This window comes from Populus alba, chromosome 13 (assembly GCF_005239225.2).
Source record: "Populus alba chromosome 13, ASM523922v2, whole genome shotgun sequence".
In the NCBI taxonomy this organism is placed as follows: Eukaryota; Viridiplantae; Streptophyta; class Magnoliopsida; order Malpighiales; family Salicaceae; genus Populus; species Populus alba.
This window is the reverse complement of record NC_133296.1, coordinates 418,193-441,669: the sequence shown is the minus strand read 5'-3', so window position 1 is coordinate 441,669 and position 23,477 is coordinate 418,193. Positions and strand designations below refer to the sequence as shown.

The 23,477-nt window shown below is 35.8% G+C and overlaps 3 protein-coding genes and 2 pseudogenes across 5 annotated transcripts; 3 read left to right on the top strand and 2 right to left on the bottom strand.

The window, feature by feature from the left end:
* Positions 1-392: 392 nt before the first annotated feature.
* Positions 393-3,971, top strand: LOC118060830 (rhodanese-like domain-containing protein 6; annotated as a pseudogene).
* A 275-nt stretch (positions 3,972-4,246) lies between these two features.
* Positions 4,247-11,318, top strand: LOC118060918 (intermediate cleaving peptidase 55, mitochondrial). Its single transcript, XM_035074236.2, has 14 exons — positions 4,247-4,572; positions 5,239-5,313; positions 5,551-5,814; positions 6,097-6,189; positions 6,298-6,504; positions 7,036-7,139; positions 7,288-7,354; positions 7,474-7,581; positions 8,325-8,417; positions 9,078-9,168; positions 9,318-9,388; positions 9,623-9,678; positions 10,373-10,433; positions 10,881-11,318. Exons 1-14 carry the CDS (start codon positions 4,522-4,524, stop codon positions 10,992-10,994), a joined length of 1,455 nt encoding a protein of 484 aa, XP_034930127.1. The 5' UTR covers positions 4,247-4,521; the 3' UTR covers positions 10,995-11,318.
* Positions 11,319-12,835: 1,517 nt separating this feature from the next.
* LOC118060917 (uncharacterized) lies at positions 12,836-13,515 on the top strand. Its single transcript, XM_035074235.2, has one exon. The coding sequence runs from the start codon at positions 12,913-12,915 to the stop codon at positions 13,366-13,368; it is 456 nt and encodes a 151-aa protein (XP_034930126.1). The 5' UTR covers positions 12,836-12,912; the 3' UTR covers positions 13,369-13,515.
* A 445-nt stretch (positions 13,516-13,960) lies between these two features.
* Positions 13,961-17,804, bottom strand: LOC118060916 (protein AGENET DOMAIN (AGD)-CONTAINING P1-like; annotated as a pseudogene).
* A 1,896-nt stretch (positions 17,805-19,700) lies between these two features.
* On the bottom strand, positions 19,701-23,338 carry LOC118060915 (putative pentatricopeptide repeat-containing protein At1g56570). 3 transcript variants are annotated; one of them, XR_004689507.2, is made up of 3 exons: positions 22,088-23,338; positions 20,484-21,907; positions 19,701-20,342 (listed from the first exon to the last, which is right to left on the bottom strand). XR_004689507.2 is itself a non-coding variant. In XM_035074234.2 (2 exons), the coding sequence occupies exons 1-2, from the start codon at positions 22,706-22,708 to the stop codon at positions 20,696-20,698; spliced, it is 1,833 nt and encodes a 610-aa protein (XP_034930125.1). In that variant the 5' UTR covers positions 22,709-23,338; the 3' UTR covers positions 19,701-20,695. The 3 variants fall into 3 exon arrangements, 1 of the variants encoding a protein (XP_034930125.1); XR_004689508.2 differs by having other exon boundaries at positions 19,701-20,257; XM_035074234.2 differs by having other exon boundaries at positions 19,701-21,907.
* Positions 23,339-23,477: the final 139 nt, after the last annotated feature.

The window sequence follows — 23,477 nt, the reverse complement described above, 5'->3', positions numbered from 1 at the left end:
AATAACAAATGCGTGTTTGGGTTTGGTATTGTATTGTATAATATTTTTTTAAAATATTTTTTATATATTAATGTATTAAAATATTTTTTTTAATTTTGTTTTATACAAATACATCAATTTAATTAAATACACTTTAATAATTTTTCAACACAAATATACTTTTAAAAAACATACAAAAGAAAAAACTATCACTCTCAAACGGTACCCAAACCAGTCAGGTCACCAACATACTGAAAATCCTCGGTTGGATTGTTTCTGATAACATATTTGCTTAAGATGTTTCTCAATTGGGTCCCTGACTAATAGATTTTCCCAAAAATAAAGAGTCCACTTCTAAAAAGTTAAGGGTAGGCCCTTTATACTGTAGTGGTTCAGACCTGCATAGCCCAACAATGGCAGACAACAGCAAGAATCAACAAGACAGAGGCAAAAAGGAGCAAGAACAGTATGGTGTCCTCCTTTACTACAAATAAACAGAAATCGCTTATCTCAATTCACTTCTCTCCTTCTACAACTCCAACTACACCTCCCTCTCTCTCGTTGGCCTTGTCCGCCTCTCTCTCCATGGTGTTAATGTCACTGTACTGCACTCGACTCAATAAGCCCATCTTCATTTTACATCTCAAAGTTTGAATCTTTTTGGTCATTAAATTTTTGGGTTCCCTTTGTTCTCTTCAATCAAATCACAATCTCATTGGAAAGCTTAAAACTTTTTGCTTTTTAGAATTTTGGGTTTAGTGTTTTAAGTTCAATTATGGAAAAATTTGGAACTTTTTGCTTATAAGAATATTGGAATTCCTTTTTTTTCTTTGCTTTAAGGTTGGTGGCAAGTTTTCTTCATTGTAGAAGAATATTGAAGCAGTGAAAGCTTTTAGTTTATTTGAAGGGACTGATTTCGAGCTTGCTTCTTGTCATTTTCCACTGAATGATAAGGTTGCTCATGAATGTGGCTTCACTTTCCATTCGTTTTGTCAAGGTATGAATCTTTGTCTTATTAACCTTTGGTTTCTATTCGTATCATTGTTTGAGCTATCTGGCATTGGATAAGTTTTGTTTTGTATTTTATTGCGTTTTGGTGTGGCTGAGAATTGGTTACTTTCAGTCCTTACCCTCTTGCGAAAGCACCTGATGTTTCAAATGCTGGTAGGCATTTGTCCGCTGCTGAGTTCCATTCTGTTCTTCAAAATGCTGGTGAGTGGTGATTTCCTTTTTGATTTGCTTAACTTTTTGGTTTGCTTTCATTTTATTGGCTATGTTTATTCTTGTTTGTTATATTTTGTTCTCTAAATTTGGTGGTGGTGTTTTGTTATAGAGGGAATGGATGAATGGTGATGGTATGAGTTGGGCGATTTTGCATGTGTTTCTCAGGGAAGCTTGGAGATGAAGAAATTGTAGCTGATGATAAAGGTCTTGTTTTATTAGATGCAAGAAATTTGTATTAGATAAGAATTGGGAAGTTTGACTCGCCAAATATGGACACCTTGGATCCAGGAATCAGGCAGTATAGTGATCTGCCATCCTGGATAGATGATAATTCTGAAAAATTGCGAGGAAAGGATGTCCTGATGTAAGTGCTTGTTCCAAAATTGACATTTTTGGGTGTTTTCTTGAACTTCATTTTCTATTTCCCTTCCTATTTGAAAAACCATGATCTCATGATTGAAATTCTATGCAACTATTACTTCAACACGCTCATTGTTCCACTCTTGTCTTAACATGTTCTGGTGTTGTATAGGTATTGCACTGGAGGAATCAGGTGTGAGATGGCATTGGCCTATATTAGGTTGAAGGTGCTGGATTTGAAAATGTATTTCAGGTAAGCTCTGGCATTCAGCTAGCTAGTGTTGCATTTACCTTGATCATAAGACCCTGAAGAAGTTAGGTCTTGATTGTTGATTGTGATAACAATATATTTTGCAATGCTTGCTTTGTTGCAGTTTGGTGGAATACGGCGTTATTTAGAACAATTTCCTGATGGTGGTTTTTCAAAGGAAATAGTTTTGTTTTTTATCGCCAGTATGATACCTTAGAGTAACCATGGCTCTATTGATTTTAAAGTTTTTACCTTTTCCTTCGGTGAATGCTTAATGATCTGGCTTTTGTTGAACTTTCTGGTGATCAATAAAAAAAAAAAAAAAACTATCATGTCAGTTTTGCCCAGTAATTTTGTTTGGTGACTTTAGAATTTTCTGTTAGGAGCTCAGATACAAATATCTTGGGAACCTGCCTTTTCCATGGCTTGTCCTTTGACTCCTCACGATGTGTATGCTCATGTTGTAGAATGCTAGTTTTTGTCTGTGATTGTTGTCAGGTAAAGTATTGATGACTAGAATCCTTCTGCTGTTGAATGTTAAGATGTTTGACCATTTAAGCATGTCATCCCTATCATAGTTTAGCTAGTTTCATCTTTCCCAGTGAAAATCCAAGAATGTTAAGCGATGCTTCTGAACTTTTATCTAGAGGGAAACTGAAAATAATTGCTATTCAGATTTTCTTTTTGCCTTCTAAAAACAATCACTGCCTGATTTCTATGTAGTTTGATGAACTTTTTATTCTCTTCAATTCCACTTATAGGTTTCTGTATTTTGTTGGTTCTTATTTTTTTAATTTGTGGGTGAGCAGAAGGAGGAAGCTGTTTTTGTTTGTGAGCTATGCCTGAAACATGGAAAGGGAGTTGAGTCAATTGTTGCTGAAAATGGCGAACAACTAGATGTATTGCCACAATTTGAACTCAAAACCATTTTCTCAAATACTATCCTCTTGCCTCAACTGCTTGGGGGACTGGTTAAGGTCTGTCTCCTTATCACTTGGATCCTTCTGGTTCCATGTTTATCATGTTAACACTCAGTAAAATGCTAGTTCTCTGTGCTAATAGTGAACATCTCTCTCTCTTTTTGTCCTGTTACATCGTTACATTTTGTTTTCTTCTTCGTGAACTTTGGTCTGAATGTAATTCTTCATCCAATAAAGCAGGTGCTAGGCCTCCAATAAAGCTAAGAATCTTGTGCATGCATGGGTTTCGGCAGAATGCCTCTGGTTTTAGAAGAACTGCATCATTAGCCAAGAAACTTAAAAGCATTGTTGAGCTCATCTTTGTTGATGCACCCCATGAGTTGCCATTCATATACCTGCCTGTTTTCTCTGAACTATAGTGCAGTGATGAATCGTCACTTTCATCACAGCAATTTCTTCCCTCAACAGAAACTTGCAGGGGCAAGTTAGCTCGGTTGATCGCACCTGATTGCGAAGGAAGGAGTGTCACTGATTGGAAAAAGGCAGATAGTCCATTTGATCCCCTCCGGTATCAGCAGCAAACTGAAGGGTTTAATGTATCACCATCATATTTGAAGACAGTATTCTCTCAGGATGGGCCATTTGACGGGATACTGGGATTTTCATGAGGAGCAGCGATGGCTACTTTACTTTGTTCACAAAAAAGGGAGGCTAAAGGTTGACATCGATATCAGATTTGCAATTTTGTGTGCTGGGTTTGCTCTTCCACTTGCAGAGATCGATCCCAGATCATTCAACTGCCCTTCTCTCCATATATATGGTAGTGTTCCAGGCAAGGACAGGCAGATTGAAAACAAAACCAGCAGAGAACTTGCTTCCTTATTTGAAGATGGCTGCTCAGTTATTATTGAGCATGATTGTGGTCATATCATTCCTCCCCGGAGTCCATACATTGATGAGATTAAAGGCTTTCTTCAACGCTTTCTCTAATGCGATTAACAACCCTCTGTAAACCAATATTGTTACTTCAAGATGGCGTCTCAGTTATATTACTGAGCATGATACAATTACTGATTACACCATCCTTCTAAATTCGATTTTAGAAAGATGGCTTCTGCTTTTGTGCTTCGGCTCACTAAGTTTCTGGAGGATGTTTACTACTGGCCTATACAATTCATTTCAACTTATTTTTTTCAGTTTCATTCACTTGATTATAATACATTTCATGTCATTGTCAAGAGACTAATAAGTTTGACTTAAGTGAAGTGTAAAGTTCACCTTCTGAGGAGTATTTTACTGTGAAATTTCAACAACCAACAGCGTTTCATTTTCATTTGCACTGTCTTGATTAAATATCCGCTTTACCAAATATAACCTGATAAATTAATAATCTTGATTGAATATTTTTTTTAATTTCGATTTAAAGTTGAACTTGAAATTTAAATAATATCTTAAATATCGATTAATCAATAAATTCTCATTCTCCAATATTTTCTTTTTACTAAATGGAAAAAAACAAATTATGAACCAATAAATCTCTTTTCCCATAAACACACCGTTTCAAGCATCCAGAAAAAGGAGGAGACAAGAAGGGATGTTCTTTCAAAAAACAGAAAAACTAAAACTAAATTTCTTTCTTAAACCCTAAACTGAGACTTTAGGATATGCGCACCGTACAGAGTCTGTACTGGAGGAAAAAAAACAGTTCTACTTCTGTCACATAGAAGACCAGGCAACAGAACACACAGGTTCTTGAAAGTTGAAACTGAAAACTAAGAACCAACAAAGATGCAGATTCTTGTACGGAAGTTACTGCAGAGAGCTACTCCCTTCAAACAAGTACAGTGCTTTTCTTTCAAAATCACTTCTCATCTTACAGTTCAATCTTTTTAGTGCTTTAGTCTGAGTTTTGGACTAAAATATGAAGTCGGTTCCTATCAAATAGTGTGAAAGATTGTTACTTTACCGTCTGAAAATTGTAGATTTTGGTCTTACGGGTGCTTGTTTTTATACTCTTCTTTTGTTTTTCCCAATTTTGAAATTTGGGTTTTGTTCAAGTTTGTTTTTCGAGTTCTTTGAGCTATGGTGCACCTTGTGTTTCATTTTTTCAGTTTGTGCAAGTTTAGTGCCTGTTATTGCATTCAAATCTCTATGAGGAGTGTAGTGATAGTTTTCTTTGAAGAATAGTGCAGTGACAGTTTTATTTGATCTGTTGTTACTGAAGCTATTATGCGATCGGATGTTGCAAATTTGAGTTTTGATGTTGGCTAATGTGTGTACTTTTTCTGGCTTTCGATAAACTGTTCCATTCTTGTATAATGTTGTAAATGAGGTCACTGATTTTATTCTATTAGCGTTTTTTATCAAGTTCCTATATGGTTCGTCAATTGTAGTCAGCTGGTGGTGCAAATTGGTCCACTGATATCTTGTCCCCATTGTCAGTGTGCCCCTACCCATCAAGAAACAGCTGTGAACATTTTTTTTTTTGGTGAATTTGGTTTTCAGGGTATTGTTCGCCGCACTTATTCCACAAATAAGGTCCATGATATTGGACAGCCAACTCCTGCAACTCATCCTCAGGTGCTACTGCTTAACACGCACTTACACTTGAGATTCCTATGCTTGGTGCATGCCTTGAGAATGTCACATTACAATCATATGATTACAACAAATGTTTGACGTTTTGAATGATGAAACTGCATATGCCTACACTCCAAATAAAGGGAGTTGTGCATACCTTTTGAGTTTTAGTTGGCTTCAGATTACACTTATTTTTCCTTCCAAAGTTAGTGAACCTATTTTTGTTTGCCTCGGCAGTTGCTAAAGGAAGGGGAGATCACACCAGGCATAACAACTGAAGAGTACATCTCAAGAAGGAAAAGGTTGTTGGAGCTTCTTCCAGAGAATAGTTTGGCTGTCATTGCAGCTGCTCCTATAAAGATGATGACCGATGTTGTGCCTTACACATTTCGACAGGATGCTGACTACTTGTATATCACTGGGTGCCAACAACCTGGTGGTGTGGCAGTATTGGGTCATGAATGCGGTTTATGCATGTTCATGCCAGAAGCAACGCGTCATGTATTCCCCATCTTGCATTATAGAGTTTTCATGATAGCTACTGATAATTGTTATATTTTACCTACTTTGTTCCGAATGAGTTAAAACTCCTGCAAGGTTTGGCCCATTGGACTTGCAGTTTAGAATAGAGTATCTAATTAAATGAATTGTTTAGAGGTTATTGAGATGAGCTTGTTACATCAATCTATGCATATAATCTCTGAGTGGCACGGCAACATTTTGTAGATTGATTATGTAGTTATTTGAGTGGCAGACAATTTATTTCATTATCGTGTGTGTCAGGATGTTATTTGGCAAGGAGAAGTCGCAGGTGTAGATGCAGCATTAGAGACATTCAAGGCAGAGAAAGCACATCCATTGAGCAAATTACGTGATGTGAGATGAATACTTTGGTGATGTTGGAAATTATTATAAATGCATCAATGTAACCATATTTGTAACTTGGATGGATGAATTCTCCTTTCACCAACGGAAATGCTGCAGATCCTTCCAGGTATGATAAGGGGGTCCTCAAAGTTGTTTCACAACATGCAGACGGCCACACCAATATATACAGAATTGGATGATTTTCAAAGGGCAGCTCTGACTGGCAAAGTGAAAGACCTTTCTAATTTCACTCATGAGCTGCGATGGATAAAATCACCTGCTGAGCTTAAGTTAATGAAAGAAGCTGCATCAATTGTCTGTCAGGTACCTCCAATCATACATTCTAGCCAACTTGTTTTTAAATGAACATTTGCTTGATTATTGTCTTCTTTTTTGTTGATTAATTTGATAAAACTACTCACTGCTTTCTGCAATAATTAAAGAGAGATGCATTATGGATAACATTCAAAGACAAAAAAAAATTTATACAGTTGTTTCATATCTAAATATATTCATTAGACTAACGTCCTTCTTCGTTTACATAAAAATGGGCTCACTGGTTGATAGCAAAGCTCTTTCCAGCCATGCATCTCTCATTTGTTACAGACAGAAATTTCAGAATTTGAACACTTTCAGAAACTTTGATTTGCAGAGTTAGAGAGCCTACCTCAATCCAATTCTTTCATTTGTTGCTCTTTGAACTAAATTCTATCAAATAAACATGCCTCTTTCCAATTTTCTAGCTGAGCGAAATTTTATTTGATTACCATGCCTGGTAAATTGACTTTTTAGTGATGCAACAAGAATAATAGCCTATGTAGTACTAAAATCAGTGTCATTTTTGGTGCTGTATAGGGTCTTTTGCAGACAATGTTACATTCCAAGATGTATCCTCATGAGGGCATGTTAGCAGCAAAAATTGAATATGAAAGCAAAATGAGAGGTGCCCAGAGGATGGCGTAAGCTTTTTCACCTTTTATGATCTGATTGAATTGTTCTTTTATCCACTTTTACATGCTCTATTCTTATACTTGAGACTTGAATTCTACTTCTTAAACATACTTCATTTCTGTTTTCATGACAATTTCTGGATATTGTCTCCACCAGATTCAATCCTGTGGTTGGTGGTGGATCTAATGGTAGTGTTATACATTATTCCCGAAATGATCAAAAAGTAAGTTCCTATATGGAAAGCTGAAACTGAGTATTCTTCATCCTAAAATAGACTAATAAATGCAATTGACACATTGATATGACCCTTGTTTTTATGTGTCTTCTGCTTTGATTTTGCAGATTAAAAATGGTGACCTTGTTTTGATGGATGTTGGGTGTGAGTTACATGGTTATGTCAGTGATCTTACACGTACCTGGCCACCCTGTGGTAGCTTTTCTTCAGTACATGTATGCGATAATAAATGTTGATTCATGTTCTTATCTATTGAGAATGTTATGAAGTACTTGGTAGTCTAGTTTTGAAATTATGTAGTGGCACTGGGAAGTTTGCACTTGTCTTGAGCCAATCTCAGTAAACTAGCCAATACAGAGGGATTCAAATTAATTGCATAAATTTTTCTCGTCCTACTAATTCATGAAAAGTGCTATCCTCCTGAAATCTTGCATGTGTCCTTGTTGCAAGTTGCAAAATTGTGAAACCTGTGGACTGTCAATGACATTGTTCCCCTGTATGCAAACTGAGTTCCAGTGTATTCATGCTTGGTATACCTGCAAATTGCAGATGTAGTTGGGCTAAGATAGGGTGAAAAACTGCTGGATGTGTGTGCATGGACACAAAAGCAATAAAAATGTTTCCTTTTTGAGGGGTTTAACGATGGCTGGCTCAAGTTTGTGTATGTATTTCTTCGCATGTGTAATATCATTCTTTCTATGTATACTAACACTGCATGAATAGTGATTACCTTATGTCTAGATACATGTTTTAAATTTATACTTGCATTGTATATTTGTAGTAAATTGAAAAATGATCTTCTCACTTCTCAGTTCTCACTATCTTTATTGTACTAAGAAATAAGCATGCACACAACCTTCAGCTTGCTTTATTGGAATTTTCAAGTATTTCTATTTTCAATTCCTTCAGCCAAATGAGCCTAATAACAAAGCTGATGGTTTGAATGTGCATTTCTCAGGAAGAGCTTTACAATCTTGTACTTGAAACAAACAAGGAAAGCATAAAGCTTTGCCGACCTGGTGTCAGCCTTCGGCAAATTCACAATTATTCGGTATGACCTTGAAATCTAGATTTTCTTTGCATCTAGATGTTTCTATGGGAAAAACTGAAGGATGGTACCAGTGATTTAGTTCGTGAATCTTGGATTGTGTTGATTAGGAGTCTGAATGCAATTGTAGGCCTGAATTTGCATCTTGGTGATAGATCCATATAATTCCTGAGATTTTCTGATGCTCTAATTGATTTTCAGTTCAGTTGACTAGCTTTGCTGCTTTGGTCAATCTTCCCTCATACTATGATTTATTTTGTTTTTCTACAAATTGTTGCACTTGTTGTTACTCTTCCACATGAGTCCTCTTTCACTATTTGGGGCACTATTACTCCTATGAGCATGCCATGGATAATCTGTCCTTTATCATATCTTGTATTTCCATTTTCAAGAGAAAAATTAGATATGTGAATGCTGTACTATATTTATCAACCTGATTTCCTTGGTGATGCTTATACAAGTTTGGGGTGGCCTCAAATTCAAGTCTTAGAAGGAAAATAATAAAACATCCAATCGCTTTAGTGGTGTGAGAGTTACACATATTAGTTGTCTTCTTCCCATGTTGCAGTGTATATTTGTTGTATATACTTGTATGTTGTAGCGAACAAAGCTCGTTTATCAAGAAACATTTCCATTTTCCAATAATGTTGTATGCTTGGATAGGTTGAGATGTTGTGTAAAGGATTTAAGGAGATTGGAATTTTGAAGGGTAGTGGAAGCAATTCCTACCATCAGCTGAACCCAACTTCAATAGGTTTGTCTCATCATATTTTGGTTATGCTTGTGATTCTCTATAAGTACCTTTTATCTTTTAGTTATTACTGTTATGGCAATAAAGCAGATTCCATCTTCCAAATCGACTTTGCATTAATCTCTTCTTTGTATTTGCTTTATTTTGTCTAGGTCATTATCTAGGGATGGATGTCCATGATAGTTCTAACATCAGCTACGATCGTCTATTGAAGCCAGGTGTTGTAAGTACTCTCCACCGATTCAACTGACTAGTTAATTTATTTGTCTAAAAAAGTAAAGCGGGGTCCATATGAATAGGATATATATCATAAGGTTAACTGATTTTAAATTTAAAGTATCAAGTTTATTTCAAATAATTGTATAAAATACAAACGTTTTTTCTGTTTAGAAAAAGTTTCAAGATTCATAGTTTTATACGTAGTATGTAATTAATGGTTTCTTTTTTCCCTGGGCAGGTTATAACAATTGAGCCAGGAGTCTACATTCCATCCATTTTTGATGGTCCAGATAGGTACTTCTCACCATAAAGAAATTATAGCTTCCCACAAAAGCCATTAGGATGAATAATGCCATGAATAAGCTAGTTGCTTTGCAGCTTTCAGAGTACACGTGAACTTGTGCAAGCTGCTCGGATGTACTTCATGTTGAACCATTTCAACATGGAAAACTTAAATATGAAAATCTCCTGCTAGCCAAGTAAAAAAAATATATATATTGAAGCTAGCCTAATTCATTATTGACTCTATAAAATTTAAAGCTGAACCCAATTCCCTTGTAGCTAAATACTTTATAAGAAGAAGGTGCTTATAACTGCACTCGAGGATGTCTTTATGCAAGGACTAGGCAGATGAACACACTGCACTTGATTTTGCACTGTCTGTGTTTGGCATGTGTTTGCTAGATTGGTTTGTGATACAGTAATGATGTTTGTATTTTTTTAACCAATCTGCCTCACTGTTCCTAATCTTCGACAATTATTGTCCCAAACTTCATTTATTATTTTTATTGAATTTGACTTGTGCTTCACAGTTTAGTAATAACTGATAAGCAATACTACGCGGTTAATTTCCAATTCTTTATTATTTTGTCTAGTGCAATTCTTTATTTTTAGTTTGTCTGCATGCTGGAAACTGTAATGTAAATGTGAGAACAATGTTCATATAGATAATTTTCTTATAGACTCTTCATATTGATACTTATTGCAGCTATAGAGGTATTGGGATAAGGATCGAGGATGAAGTCCTAATTACTGAAACTGGTTATGAGGTAAAAACCAAAATTAACTTCTCAATGCCAGTCAAATTCTGGTTCTCTTACAACTAGAGAAGAGTGGTTTTTTAATTTATTAGCAGCCCTTCTGTGCACAACTAGTTAAATTTAGGCATGCTTCGACAATTGGTGCACATTGTTTTTATTCTTTGGATGACGAGGACTTGAAGCCAGACCTCAGTCCTTCATGTAGAGAGTACCACTGAACTAGAAAATCAATTGTTGACAAGTTATGCACTGATACATCTGTATTTTCACTGCTGCATTTTCCCAGGTCTTAGTTTTGATATTTCTTCAAAAATGACACGAATTATCAAAAGACTGACCGAACAATTAAAATCAGAGAATAGCAGGATACTGACCCTATCATTATAATATCATTGCTTGAAACAGTTATGTTTGACAGTCTTTGGATTTTACTAAGCTTTCTGGTGCTGGCTTTAGGTCCTGACTGGCTCCATGCCGAAAGAAGTAAAACACATAGAATCCTTGCTGAACAACTACAGTCGTGGAAATGGAATGGAGGCTCAAAATAATCTGGAAGCTGCTTCCAGTTGATCCATTTGAAATGTTGTAGGGACAAGACCATGTATTATTGGCCCAAGTTTTAACTCCAAAATCGGTTAAACACATGGGGCCCTTGCTACATAGCTGAAGTGATGTGATTGGAATACCGAGTCAGTAATTTAGAAGCTGGTTCCAGTTGATAATTTCCCTTGAAATGTTGTAAAGGCAAGACAATGGCTTGTCGGCTCATTTGACTCCACAGGTATTTTTTAATTGTCATCCTTGAGGCCTTTTTCCTCGTGTATGCACCCCCATTTTTTTGTATAACTTTTGACCGTACTCCATTAATGCCATGTTTCTGGTGCGTTCATTTTATCATGCAATACCCAATAAATGGATTTGGCCATGCTCACTCGAAGCCTCTGGATCTCCGATACTTGCCCTCTCTTCTCCCCAACGAGATATGTTACCAATTACCATGCATGGATTTAAGGGGTGACACTCAACAGTGGCGAACTAATCTGAACTACGTTGTTGCGGGTTAGTTAAGCATTCATTCCAGTTTGGTAATAAAATGAAAACCTTCCATCATCCTGGGAACATGTTGGAACCCGGATGATGCAGCTGGATTGTTGGTTGTGTGAAGAAACCAGCTTTTAATTTGCATATCTAGCGTTTTTTGGAGATGAAATTTTTTAAAATATTTTTACCTTGAAAATATATTAAAATAATATGTTTTTTATTTTCTTTTCAAAATAATAATACAATATTAATTTCGGTGTCCTTTCTCATCTACTAACAAACACTGGACTGATGCTACCTTTCTTCAATGCTGGTCTGCTTACATCTGGTGCATACAACATCCAAATAAATTTTGGTTAACAGGGTCACGGTTGGTTTAGTTAGAATCGATTTAATAGGTTAGGTCACAATTCCTACTCAACTAATGCCAAGCTACTATAGTTGAAACCCTCGATCAATTTAATGGATCGGACATGTTAGGATCAATATTGTTCTAATTTCATAATTATATGGTTGAAACCCTGGATCAATTTAATGGACTGGACAAGTTAGGATCGATCTTTTTCTAGTTTCATAACCATGTGATTTAATCACCAAGGCATTATTGTATGAGCCTCGTTCATCATGTTCACCGTGTCGTCATATTATGACCATATGGTTTAATCATGAAAAAATCATTATACGAATCCAGTTCATCATGTTCACGCATACAAAGTGTTGGGTCCCATGATGATTTTCTGATGGATTTCACACTTTATGTGACTGGAATCACAACGTTGTCTTCAAATCATGGTTCACATGTGCTCTTGCCCTTTATTGATCTCAAACACTTATTTAAGCATTTTTCTACCAAGAAAATGATAAATTTACAGACAATATTGCTTCAAGTGTATAGGTGACAATTCAAGGCTTTCTTTGCTCCAAACGTTTTTAGTTTTTTTTTCATGTAATGTACCCAGAGTTAGTTTCTTGACGAAATTCTACAAGAACCAAGAAACCTTGGATGTGTTTTACGAGTGCTTGTTTTCTGCCACCTCTCTCAATTGTAATAGAGATGTAGGCAACTACCTCCAACCAACCTCTTCTCCTTTAATTTTGCCATGAATTCTTCAACCATCTCATAAATGCAAGCATCTTGCTAGCAGGACACCCCATCTGGTTCACCTAAATTACAATTTTGATGGGTTTGGATTTGACCCAAGAAACACATGACCATAGAAAGTTGCAGCTAAACAAAATCAGGAACCATTGACTTGAAAATGACTCGTCGATAACATTTATAGGCCACACGCAAAATGGTGTTTCGGCAAATTTGTGTGCACACAAGGGTAGATGTCAAACCTGGGTGCTATATCAAGGCAATAACTTTCCACCCTTTCCTGCACACATCTCTCACAAGGTAATCTCTAAAGAAGTTTAACAACTTTAAACAAGTTTTCTGAGGAAAATGTCTCTTGTCACAGAAGAGATCAAATCCAAAGCTGAGGTCTACTATGGAGATGAAATGGGACAAGAGAAATCGCAGGAGCTGCTCAAGGATGTAGGCTTGCCAAATGGTCTTTTGCCTCTGCATGACATCTTAGAGTGTGGGATTGTGAGGGAGACAGGGTTTGTGTGGCTCAAGCAAAAGAAGAGCACAACCCATAAGTTTGAGAAGATCGGCAAGCTTGTTTCCTATGCAACTGAAGTCACAGCTTATGTTGAGCCCAAAAAGATCAAGAAACTGACTGGTGTTAAGACCAAAGAGCTCTTGGTTTGGGTCACACTTTGTGATATCTCTTTGGATGATCCACCAACTGGAAAGATGACTTTCAAGACTCCTACTGGGCTCTTCAGGACTTTCCCTGTGTCAGCTTTTGAGGTTGAAGAAAAAGGTAAAGGACCAGCTAAGGGAGCCATGTAAGTGAATGGAGCTGTGGAGGTGAAGGAAGCCTAATAAGGCTCTTAGTTTTCAGTGATAAGTGACCTATATCTGCTGTCTTACTATCAATTTTAATGTATTATCACCTCCTGCTAGTGTTTACTGGTAATAAAGTACATTATTGTGTCATTTCTCAATCATTTTATAGACAAGATCACAGCATGGACACTGGAGTGGTCTAAATGGATGCTGTTTTCTTAGCTTAACATGTTGAAAAAAGATGAAATGAATCAAATTATGTTTCCAGTTTAAAGAAAAGATTAAATGAATCAAATTATGTTTCCACTTTCACCTTTAATGAATCCCATGTTCATCATTTGTATCAATTGTGAGTCTTATGATCTCAGAATTCTGAACGGATGATAATTATGAATTTTTCACTTAGAATGTTTGGCAGGGGAAAAGTTGAAAAGGGCAGTTGGAAATTTAATGGAGATTATGTCATTTTGCCTCAATTTTGGTTCCGAGCATCGAAGCTCACTTTTTTGCCTTTTTTCTATTTTGGTCCAGCATGGACCCTAGCTATGATTCCATAAACCTTCCTCTATAGATCCATGGAACAAAAATTGCCTTACTATATGCATTGATTCCATTGAATTTCATAAACAACATTACCTATTGTGGCTGGACATTAGTGTCCTTAGACTCAAAATTTGCGCACTGTATAAATCTATTCGGCAGCATTCACTTTCACAGCAGTAAACATATAAAAGCTCCCAAGTCCTGTCCTTGGCCAAGGAAGACAAAAAACCTAAAGTCAAAAAAGGAGTGGAACAATAGATGTCGGTGGTCCATCTAAGATAACAAATGGCAAAACCAATATTATAGAATCACATGCATGCACCGGTTACAGAGAACTCCCGGAAGCTAATAAATGCCATAAGCAAACGAGTGCAGAGAAGCAATTGGGGGTTCAGCTCTACATGTCGAAAGAAACTTCAAATGGCATCAAGAAATGTAGCAATACAGTTGTCTTATGTTTTGATGAGCTCGGTTTAAGGTTGCACTAGAGAGTTTTCATGCATAATGAACAGATAGACATCTTTGAAGAAGAATAGTATCAGTTTTTTAGTATAGTAATTCAGCCGCAGAATCTACAACCCTAGTCGGGTAAGAAAACTCAAGATATTCTACTGCTCCTACCATAGGCCAGGGAAATGGAGATTGATATGGATTACAAAGTATATATAAACCAAAGCCGCAGGTTCTCTCACCAAGCTCTACTACTTTCTCCAGCAATCACAGCTTCAAAGCCAAAAAAAAATGAATAAGAGGTAAAAAGCACAAGTTACCATCTTCAGCAGCACCAGAAAACATGAAAATAATATCAGACTTGCCAAAAATCATCTAATCCTCTCTTAGTGCACACGTGAGGCGTTCATATTCATGAAAAAGACTAATAAAGTCAAAGTATGAAAGACATACATGTGAAGGAGCGACCCATTTGCCATTGATCCAGTCCTGATGTGGCCTTAAGTCAGAGTGCTTAAACTCTAATTCCTCCCCGGTATCCTTGAAGGAGACAACATACTGTGGGAAAGTATTTACCTCACAAACCACACCCACCCACCAGACATCATTGTACAGAGCATCAACTTCTTCCAGCATCTTGAAGATCAACAACTACAGTTTGTGGAGGTGGAGGCCTTATGTGCATAGTGCTAACCTCTTCCCTCAGAAAACCACTATCATCTTCTGTTCTCAAGCTTTTGTACTCAACAAGGTACTTGTCCTTCCCCACTGGTTCAACAATACTAGCAGCAAACCAAGCACCTTTAAAACCATCTTCGTCACTGCTAACCTCAACTAGCATTCCCTTGCTAAACTTCACATCTTTCAGTGATTCAATAGGCTTCACTAGTTTTGTATTGGGCACTTTCTGCAATTCCAGATTCAAGAAGCCGATAAAGGTCTCTAGCAGAACATACCCGAGAAAGACAAAACACACAGAATGAAATAAAAGTATTGTTGAATACAGCATTGCAGCTGAATGTAGATGGTCAAAACTACAGTACCACACAAAAGGATGTTCCATAGACTCTTTTTTTACAATTAATAGACTCTCATTGTAAAGATGTGAAAAGCTAGAAAGTTTTTCCACTTTTTTTAGGTACACACATACACCCCAGAAAGTGTACCCGAATGCACATTTCTTCTTTTGTATTTCCATTTCCTTCGGGCCTGTGTGTGAGTTACTGCCTACAATAGTCCATGTTCTTCAAAAAGTAAAAGAAAATCCCTCTCCCAGTCCTAAGATAGCTGCCATACAAACAGAAATTATCTTTTTCATCCAGGAAATACTTTTCATCAGAAAAAGTTGAGTCATTGGCTTAGATTTCATATCACATACTAAAATAAACAGATAATCTAGAGATGATGAGATGATGGGACACTAAAAATGAAAGTCCAAGCTTCCATATCATCGTCTAGGGTCAAGTTTCGCAAGACCCATAAGCTATTTCCCTTTACCCTTAATTTATCAATAAAACCCAAATATTACTCAAACCATTTCAATGGAAACAAAAATAACCAAATATACACAATAAGAAGCCAAGGGTAAAAATGCTATGAAACATCCTGATTTGCTCAAAGAATAACTTCATTTTCATTAGTTTCCATTCCTTCCTCTAAAACTTTTCAAGGACCAGGACTCCTAAGACATGCAAGTACACACATAATCACTGGGGGGGGGTATTCTTCAATGAGTCAAACAGCCAAAGTATTCCAAGCTCAAAATTCATAAAAAGAAAACAAAGATCGAAAGAAAAGGCCTTGAATATTCCACACAATAAATTCCTTTAAGAATCTTTCCTCATTTTGTAGCCCTAAAAAACCTAAATAGAAAAACAAATTAACCAGACAACAAAATTCAAATATATCAACCAAGACTTACACACTTTTATCTAAAAAGAAAACAAACCCAAAACCCCTAATCAAGAAATTCCCATTTAACATTCAAAGAATCGAGAAAAGTGTTATAAAACCCACAATAAACTACCAAAACCAAGTACACTAACCAAGATTCACATGATAACAACCAAATTAATACATATTAAGGTTATACCCATACACATCTATCAGAAGAACAATAAAAACAGTAACAACAAAATACATAATGCCCACACACATCTATCCAAAGAGAAGTAAAAACAGTAACCAAGGTTAGCATATAAATAACATTATCAAAAACCAAAGACACATAATTCATCTTTTACATTCCAGCATCCTGTTTTCAGAGAACCCAAAAGGAATCATCAACCAAACACATCAACTATCAAAATGAAACTCGAACATAACACATTAACCCAAATTGTTATCATGAGAAACCTAAACAATTAACCAAATTTTGCATAAACAGAACTCTGTCCAAAACAAAACTCACCTCGCTAACCCTCCTTTTCACCTCTTTCGTCACTTCTTTCTCATCTTCTTCAGAGAGTTTCTTTTTCTTTCTAGAACCCTGTTTTTTTTTAAAAAAATAAAAAAATTCAAAAGCAAAGCCATCACGAAATTCAGAATATAAACCAACAACAAAAAACCAAACACACCAGCCAAGATTAACATAATAAAAACAAATTTAGCAAAATAAACTAAGCACATTACCCAAGGTTGACCTAATAACAACAAAATTATAAATAACCTATCAAAAGCTAACAAGATTAATATAACAGCAATAAATTATCAACACAAAGCACATAAACCAAGATTAACATTTAAAAACAACAACTAATAAAAAACCAACCTTATTTCCCTTCTCTTCCACCTCTTCTTTCTCACCTTTCTCTTCTTCTCCTTCCAATGGTGGTTTCCACTCCCCATTAACCCACTCTCTATGCAACCTCAAATCCTCCTCAACAAACTCAATCTGCTCTTTAGTACTCCTAAAAAACACAGCAAACTTCCCATTTTCATTCACCTCAGTTATCACACCTTCCCACCACCCATCGTTATGAAAAGCATCAACTTCTTCACTAAACTTAAACTCCCTCTTCTTCTCTCTTGGTGCTATTGGCCTTATTTGGAACTCATTAACGGTTTCTTGCAAGCGTTTTGTCCCTTCTTCATCTTCAAACAGTTTTTCATATCGGACTGTGAATTCTGGGGTTCTTGTTGCCTTCACCACTGTTCCTATGTAGAATGAGCCTCTAAACCCTGCCTCGTCTGACATGATTTCTACTTTTGAGCCTGGTTTGAAATATGGGTCTTGATTGGATTTTGATTTTGGCGCCATTTTTGGTGGTCTGCTAGGGTTAGGGTTTGTTCAGGATTTGTTTTTCTGAGAGAGATTTTGGCCCGCTAGAGAGAGAGGGGATGGAAGGGGAAGGAAATGAATCTGTTGTGGATGAGGGAAAGAAACGAAAAGTTTGGGGGTTGAAAATATAAAAACGTATCTAAATGTGGAAACATTTGGGAAAGTTTTGGAAAGTGATGAAAGTAAAGTTCCGGTTATATAATATAGAGATTTTTTTTTTCGAGAATATGATATAAATTGTTTTTTAAAATATTTTTATTTAAAAATATATTAAGATAATATATTTTTTATTTTTTAAAATTTATTTTAGTTTATAAAAAAAATTTAAAAATATAAAATAATAATAATAATAATAATAATTTTAAATTTTAAAAAATATAATTTAATTGACTCTTGAAGAATCAGCTTAAATTATAATTATTTAAAAAATATGTAAATTAATATTGTTTTAGATATTATTTTTTTAAAAATATTCAAAGTTAAATTTAGCTTAATCAACAAGTTACTAAATTCATCCACTTAGATTAAATTCTAAAACTATAACTATATGTAAAAGTGTATATCATGTCATTTATCTTCATAGATCAGATCAAATCAAATAAAAGAAAAAAAAAATCTTTATTGCACAAGTTGAGTTCAAGAATGCTCTTCAATATTAAATTAAAAAATGAAAATTTATTGCGATACACACACACACTTAATTAGTATTTTGAATAATATAAAAACTTAATGAAATATGATCTAAAATAGATTACTAAAATGGGTAAAAAAGCATATTGTAAATTAATAAGAAGCAATCTGTATTTGGTTTTGTGTATATTATAACTTTGTTTTTAATTATAATCTAGCTGCCTTCAAGGAGATTTTTGTCCAAAGCCTTACGCCATATCGCTACATTTGTTGAATTGTATATGAACTCTCGTTAAATAGCTAGTCACATTTAAATTATGCCATACAAATTTCCTACTCGAAACAGAAACAAATTTCCTACATGAAACAGGACATCAGATCAAACTAAAAATTGATAGATAAAAAATAAAAAACACGCGTGGAGAACATCACCTGCAATTGAAAGGTGTGAATCAAGAACTCTTTTCACCTCTAACAAGAAGGCAAGAGCTCAGGGGACAAAATCACAAATAAACACATGATCATATTTCAATGGCAGCTTATCTCTTGGGTTCCTGCAGCCAGAGTCCCCAAAGGAATCTACATCAGACAGCATCACTTCACAACTTCCAGGCTTCCTTTCCCATATCACTATCTTTCCTCTTAGGACTAACAACCATAGGTCCTCACCACTTTTCTGATTCTCTTTATTTACACTTTCATCATCATCAACAAGAACTCTAAGATAAGGAAAATAAAACTAAATGACTAGCTATTTACTATACGGCCGCAACAATTAAGGTTACTAGTATAACTCTAATTTCGATGGTGGTGGTAATCTGGAAATGAAAAAAAAATGTTGTTTTATTCATACACATCAGTAAAACAATTTTCTTAGAGATTGCTGATTTTAACAAACAGCAAGTAGAACAACTTTATAAGGATTCAGAAGGTCCCGACATGCAGCAGCTCTGATGGTGTCGTCAATAGAGCTTGGTGTGTCTCTAGAGTTATTTTATTTGACTTTTCTCTCTTTTCTATACAAATTACGAGAGGAAAGAGAAAAAAAAAAAAAAAATTAACACCAGAGACACACCAAAGCTCTGATGAAGATATTGCTAGTATCATTGGAAAGATTTTAATAAGATGAATCTAATAATACCAAAAAAAATCATAAACAATAAATAGAGTGGACTATATGAGCTGTTTAAGTGTCAGAGCTCATTTATTTTTGGGTTGTTTGTGTAGCCGACTCTTGTCACTAGTAGTGACTTTTCTTAGTATTGTTGAATTTATCTCATCTCGATCCTTCTAACGATATTAGTGGTGTCGTCATCAAAGTTTTGTTGTATTTTCAATATATATTTTTTTTTCATCTCTCCCTTTTTTTTTTTATTGAATTTTGTTTTTATCAATTTTATGATTTTAGAGAGTGACAAAATGCACTCGTAACTAGCGAATTGTAAATGTCATTTGTAACTTTTTAAAATAAGTTCAAGTCCAGCAAGCTAGTTCTAGTAAAAGAATAATTAAGAGAATGGTTAGATTACAAAAGAAATTTTGAAGAAAAGGTCTTCGTCCCAAGTTTTCCTACATGATTGAAGAAAGGCTGGTGCAGATGACTTACAAAGAGACTATATCAGAAACTGGATTCAAAGCTTCTCAGTTTATCTTAGTGAAACTATTAACACCACAGCTGACTATGCGCTCTTTATCATGGTATCCTTCTTGCTAGACACTTGGTTGCAGGTGCTTGGAGGTTGAACCAGGCTCCTTTGAGATCGTTAGATGCATCTCTAGTGGTGCTGACCATTGTCATCCTCCATTTTAAAGCCCATGCATCACATTATCTCTATGCTGCAAATGTGCAGTGAAGATTGAATCCTCCATGATTCAAGAAATAGACAAAAATATGTGTTGGCTACTTTTGCTCAAATTGCCTGAAAGAACCTGGATGTTCAGCTCAAGTGTGGAAGTTTCCGCTGCTTGGTTTGTGAGTTCACCTTCAAGCTGATTACATATAAAGAATTACACAGAGCTCAAGATTACTCAAGTTCCTTTGAAATTTTGGTTTGAGATAGTAGTGTGTAGATTTCTGCATTCAAACAGTACAGGAAAAGTGAAGTACAAAAAATAAGGGGTCACAAATTTCAGCTCCCATTTGATTCAGCTCAAATTAATATCACTGATGATAGGTAAGAATGAATTTATCAAATGTACAAAAAATACCATGCACCTGTGTTGTTTGATGCCTGCAATATGTAGGGGTATGGGTCATTTATTATTTCTAACTCAACAGATGAACTTCCCAAGAAAGATTGAAATTTACTTAATCCATCACATTTTCCTCCTTTTTCCAATTTTCTCTTAACTTGGGTAATTGTTTATCAAACAGTTGAGTTTTCATAGCCCTCAAATTTTCGTTTTTCATCTTTTCTCAGCTTCTAATCAAGTGCCATCTTCTTGGTCATGTATTAAGCAATCAACTTCAGGCACATAGCCAGCCTCTTTCATATGCTGTACAGGTAATTCCAGAACTTCATAAACCCACTCTTTATGAGAACCCATCTTATTTCCAACAACAAAACTGTAAACCTGGTTTCGCACCTCAATCCAACTCCTCCCAGCCACTTTTCTACACCCTGCTCTCTTCATCAACTTTCTCATTCTTGCAGCTTCTCCCCATTTGCCTTCTGCAGCATAAATATTTGACAGCATCACATAGGTCTCTACCATGTTTGGTCTCAAAGCCAATGCTTTCTTAGCTGCCAATTTCCCCAACCTCGAAAAGTTATGTGCCTTGCAAGCACCAAGAAGTGCACCCCAAACAGACTCATCAGCCATAAATGGCATGCTTCGTATTAGTTGATAGGCCTCCTCCACTCTCCCCGGTCTCCCTAGCAAATCTACAACACAGCCATAAATCTCCTGATTTGGCTTGATGTGATAATCATTTATCATACAGTTGATGTACCTCAAGCCTTGATCAACTAGTCCAGCATGACTGCACGCACTTAGAACTGCCATAAACACTACCTGATCAGGTCTGATGCCTGACTTGACCATCTCATCAAACAACTCAACTACCTTTTTGCCGTATCCATGAGCCCCATATCCAATCATCATAGAAGTCCAAGAGACCAAATTTCTACAAGACATTTCACTAAATATTTTGCATGAATCAAATATATTACCACACTTTGCATACATATCAATCAAGGCATTAGCCAATTCCAGGTTTCTGTCAAGCCCTCTGCGAAAAATCCCTCCATGAACTTGCTGTCCACAACACAAAGCTGCTACATTCGCACATGTTGCTATTAGACTGGTAAAAGTGAAGCAATTTGGAGTAAAACCTTCAGACTCCATTTGTGAAAATATAAAGAGAGGCTCAATGGAATCCGATCTTTCATACCCTGCTATTAATGTATTCCATGTGATCAAATCTTTTTCAGTCATATCATTGAAATACTTGTTTGCCTCAGATAAACATCCACACCTACAATACATATCAAGTATAGAATTCGTGACAGGAAGATCGGATTCAAACCCATGTTTAATCACCGCTGTGTGTATTTGTCTGCCAAAATTCTGTGAGCCAATTGAGGCACATGCTCTAACAGCTATCGAAATGCTATGTGGGTTCAATGCTACTCCGTCCTGTTTGTCATAAAAGCAACAAAGTCACGCATTACTACAATATTCATAGCATCATGAAAGTTAAAACCACTTAACAAGCTAAGGCCACTGTGTGCTATAATGGTTAAAGTACTGCTTTTGACATGTTAAGTCCGTTGCATGATTGAGTTTATTCCTACGGTTGTTTGTTCATCCACTTACCAGTAGCATTTCCCGGAAGATTTGAAGTGCGCGATTGCCATTGCCTCTGTGAGTGTAACCAGCAATCAAGGTAGTCCAAGACACAACATTCTTCTCTTTAATATCGTGAAAAACAACACAAGCATCCCTCATTCCGACACCACAAGAAGCATACATATCCATGAGAGCATTATCCACATAAATAAACCCCTCCATAAACCTTCTTTTAATAGCCAATCCATGGACCAAACGCCCACAAAAAACACGCTTCATGCCTTTACAAGCCTTTAGAACGCTTGATATTGTGAACGCATTTGGTGGGTCATTTCCATTCTTAACCATATCGACAAAAACACTCCATGCTTGAGTGTATTCATTGCAATGCGTGTACCCTGAAATCACCGTCGTCCATGCAACAACATCTCTTTCAGGCATTTCATCAAACAAGTTGCGTGCTTGACTAGTTAGGCCTCTTTCGAAATATGATTTTAAGAGGTCTGTAGCTAAAATGGAGGTACCCTTTGCATTAAAAGGTGTACCTGATTTCTGGGTCGGGGTGTTTTGGGCCCACTGTAGGTAGTTTTTCATCATGGGTGGGAAAGGATGGAAGTTATTGGCGGATAGTAGTCTTTTTGTGCTCATGTCTAGTGTACATTGTCATCGTCTGCACTTCTGGTTCATAGTTTAAACTTCAAGCATTCTATAGTGTGGAAAGGGTATAGAGTATGCTGGTGTCTGCTTCGAGATCAAGAAGATGTCTGACGTAACTCAATCTGGCATTTGTCCCCGTTCCACAAGAAGATGACTACTATAGGCTCCTTTTGTTGGGCCCAAAAGACAAGGACTTGACGTAAAGTTTTTGCTGCAAATGGTCATGACTATGAAGCCATCGTTCAACACCTTCAAAGACGCTATTTTTAGCCATGAAAGAACTGGAATTTCAAAGAAAAATTTTGAAGATCATATTGTTTATTGTACAAGGCTAAATGCAAGACAATTATTCAACATTTTCTCGAAGTTTGGCCTTGCAATTAAGGGTGTAGTTTTCCTGTTTTCTTAAGAAAATTCTCACGAATTCTCTAGTTCTTATTGAGTGTACTCAAGACACACCACCTTGTGAAAAATACCATCTTGCTGTAAGAATTTTAATCCAAGAAATATTTTTTAGAAAAACATAAAATAAACCTTTTTATAAAACAATTTAAAAATAAATTTATATCTTTTCAGACAAGGAAAAACAAAACATCTCTTCTTGAATTCCTGAGAGTTCTATACTTGGAAGAATATGATTGTGATTATTTTTGTTTTTAAAAATAATATATATATATATATATATATTTAAATTATTTTTTTATATAGCGCATCAAAATATTTAAAAATATTAATTTAAAATAAAAAAATAAAAAATTTA

Excerpts from the sequence above, each read along its gene's own strand:
- LOC118060918 (XM_035074236.2), top strand. The coding sequence starts at position 4,522 with ATGCAGATTCTTGTACGGAAGTTACTGCAGAGAGCTACTCCCTTCAAA. Across the intron at positions 8,418-9,077 it reads GGCAAATTCACAATTATTCG|GTTGAGATGTTGTGTAAAGG; the intron begins GTATGACCTTGA and ends ATGCTTGGATAG. Across the intron at positions 9,389-9,622 it reads GTCTATTGAAGCCAGGTGTT|GTTATAACAATTGAGCCAGG; the intron begins GTAAGTACTCTC and ends TTCCCTGGGCAG.
- LOC118060917 (XM_035074235.2), top strand. The coding sequence starts at position 12,913 with ATGTCTCTTGTCACAGAAGAGATCAAATCCAAAGCTGAGGTCTACTAT.
- LOC118060915 (XM_035074234.2), bottom strand. The coding sequence starts at position 22,708 with ATGAGCACAAAAAGACTACTATCCGCCAATAACTTCCATCCTTTCCCA. Across the intron at positions 21,908-22,087 it reads TCTTCCGGGAAATGCTACTG|GACGGAGTAGCATTGAACCC; the intron begins GTAAGTGGATGA and ends TATGACAAACAG.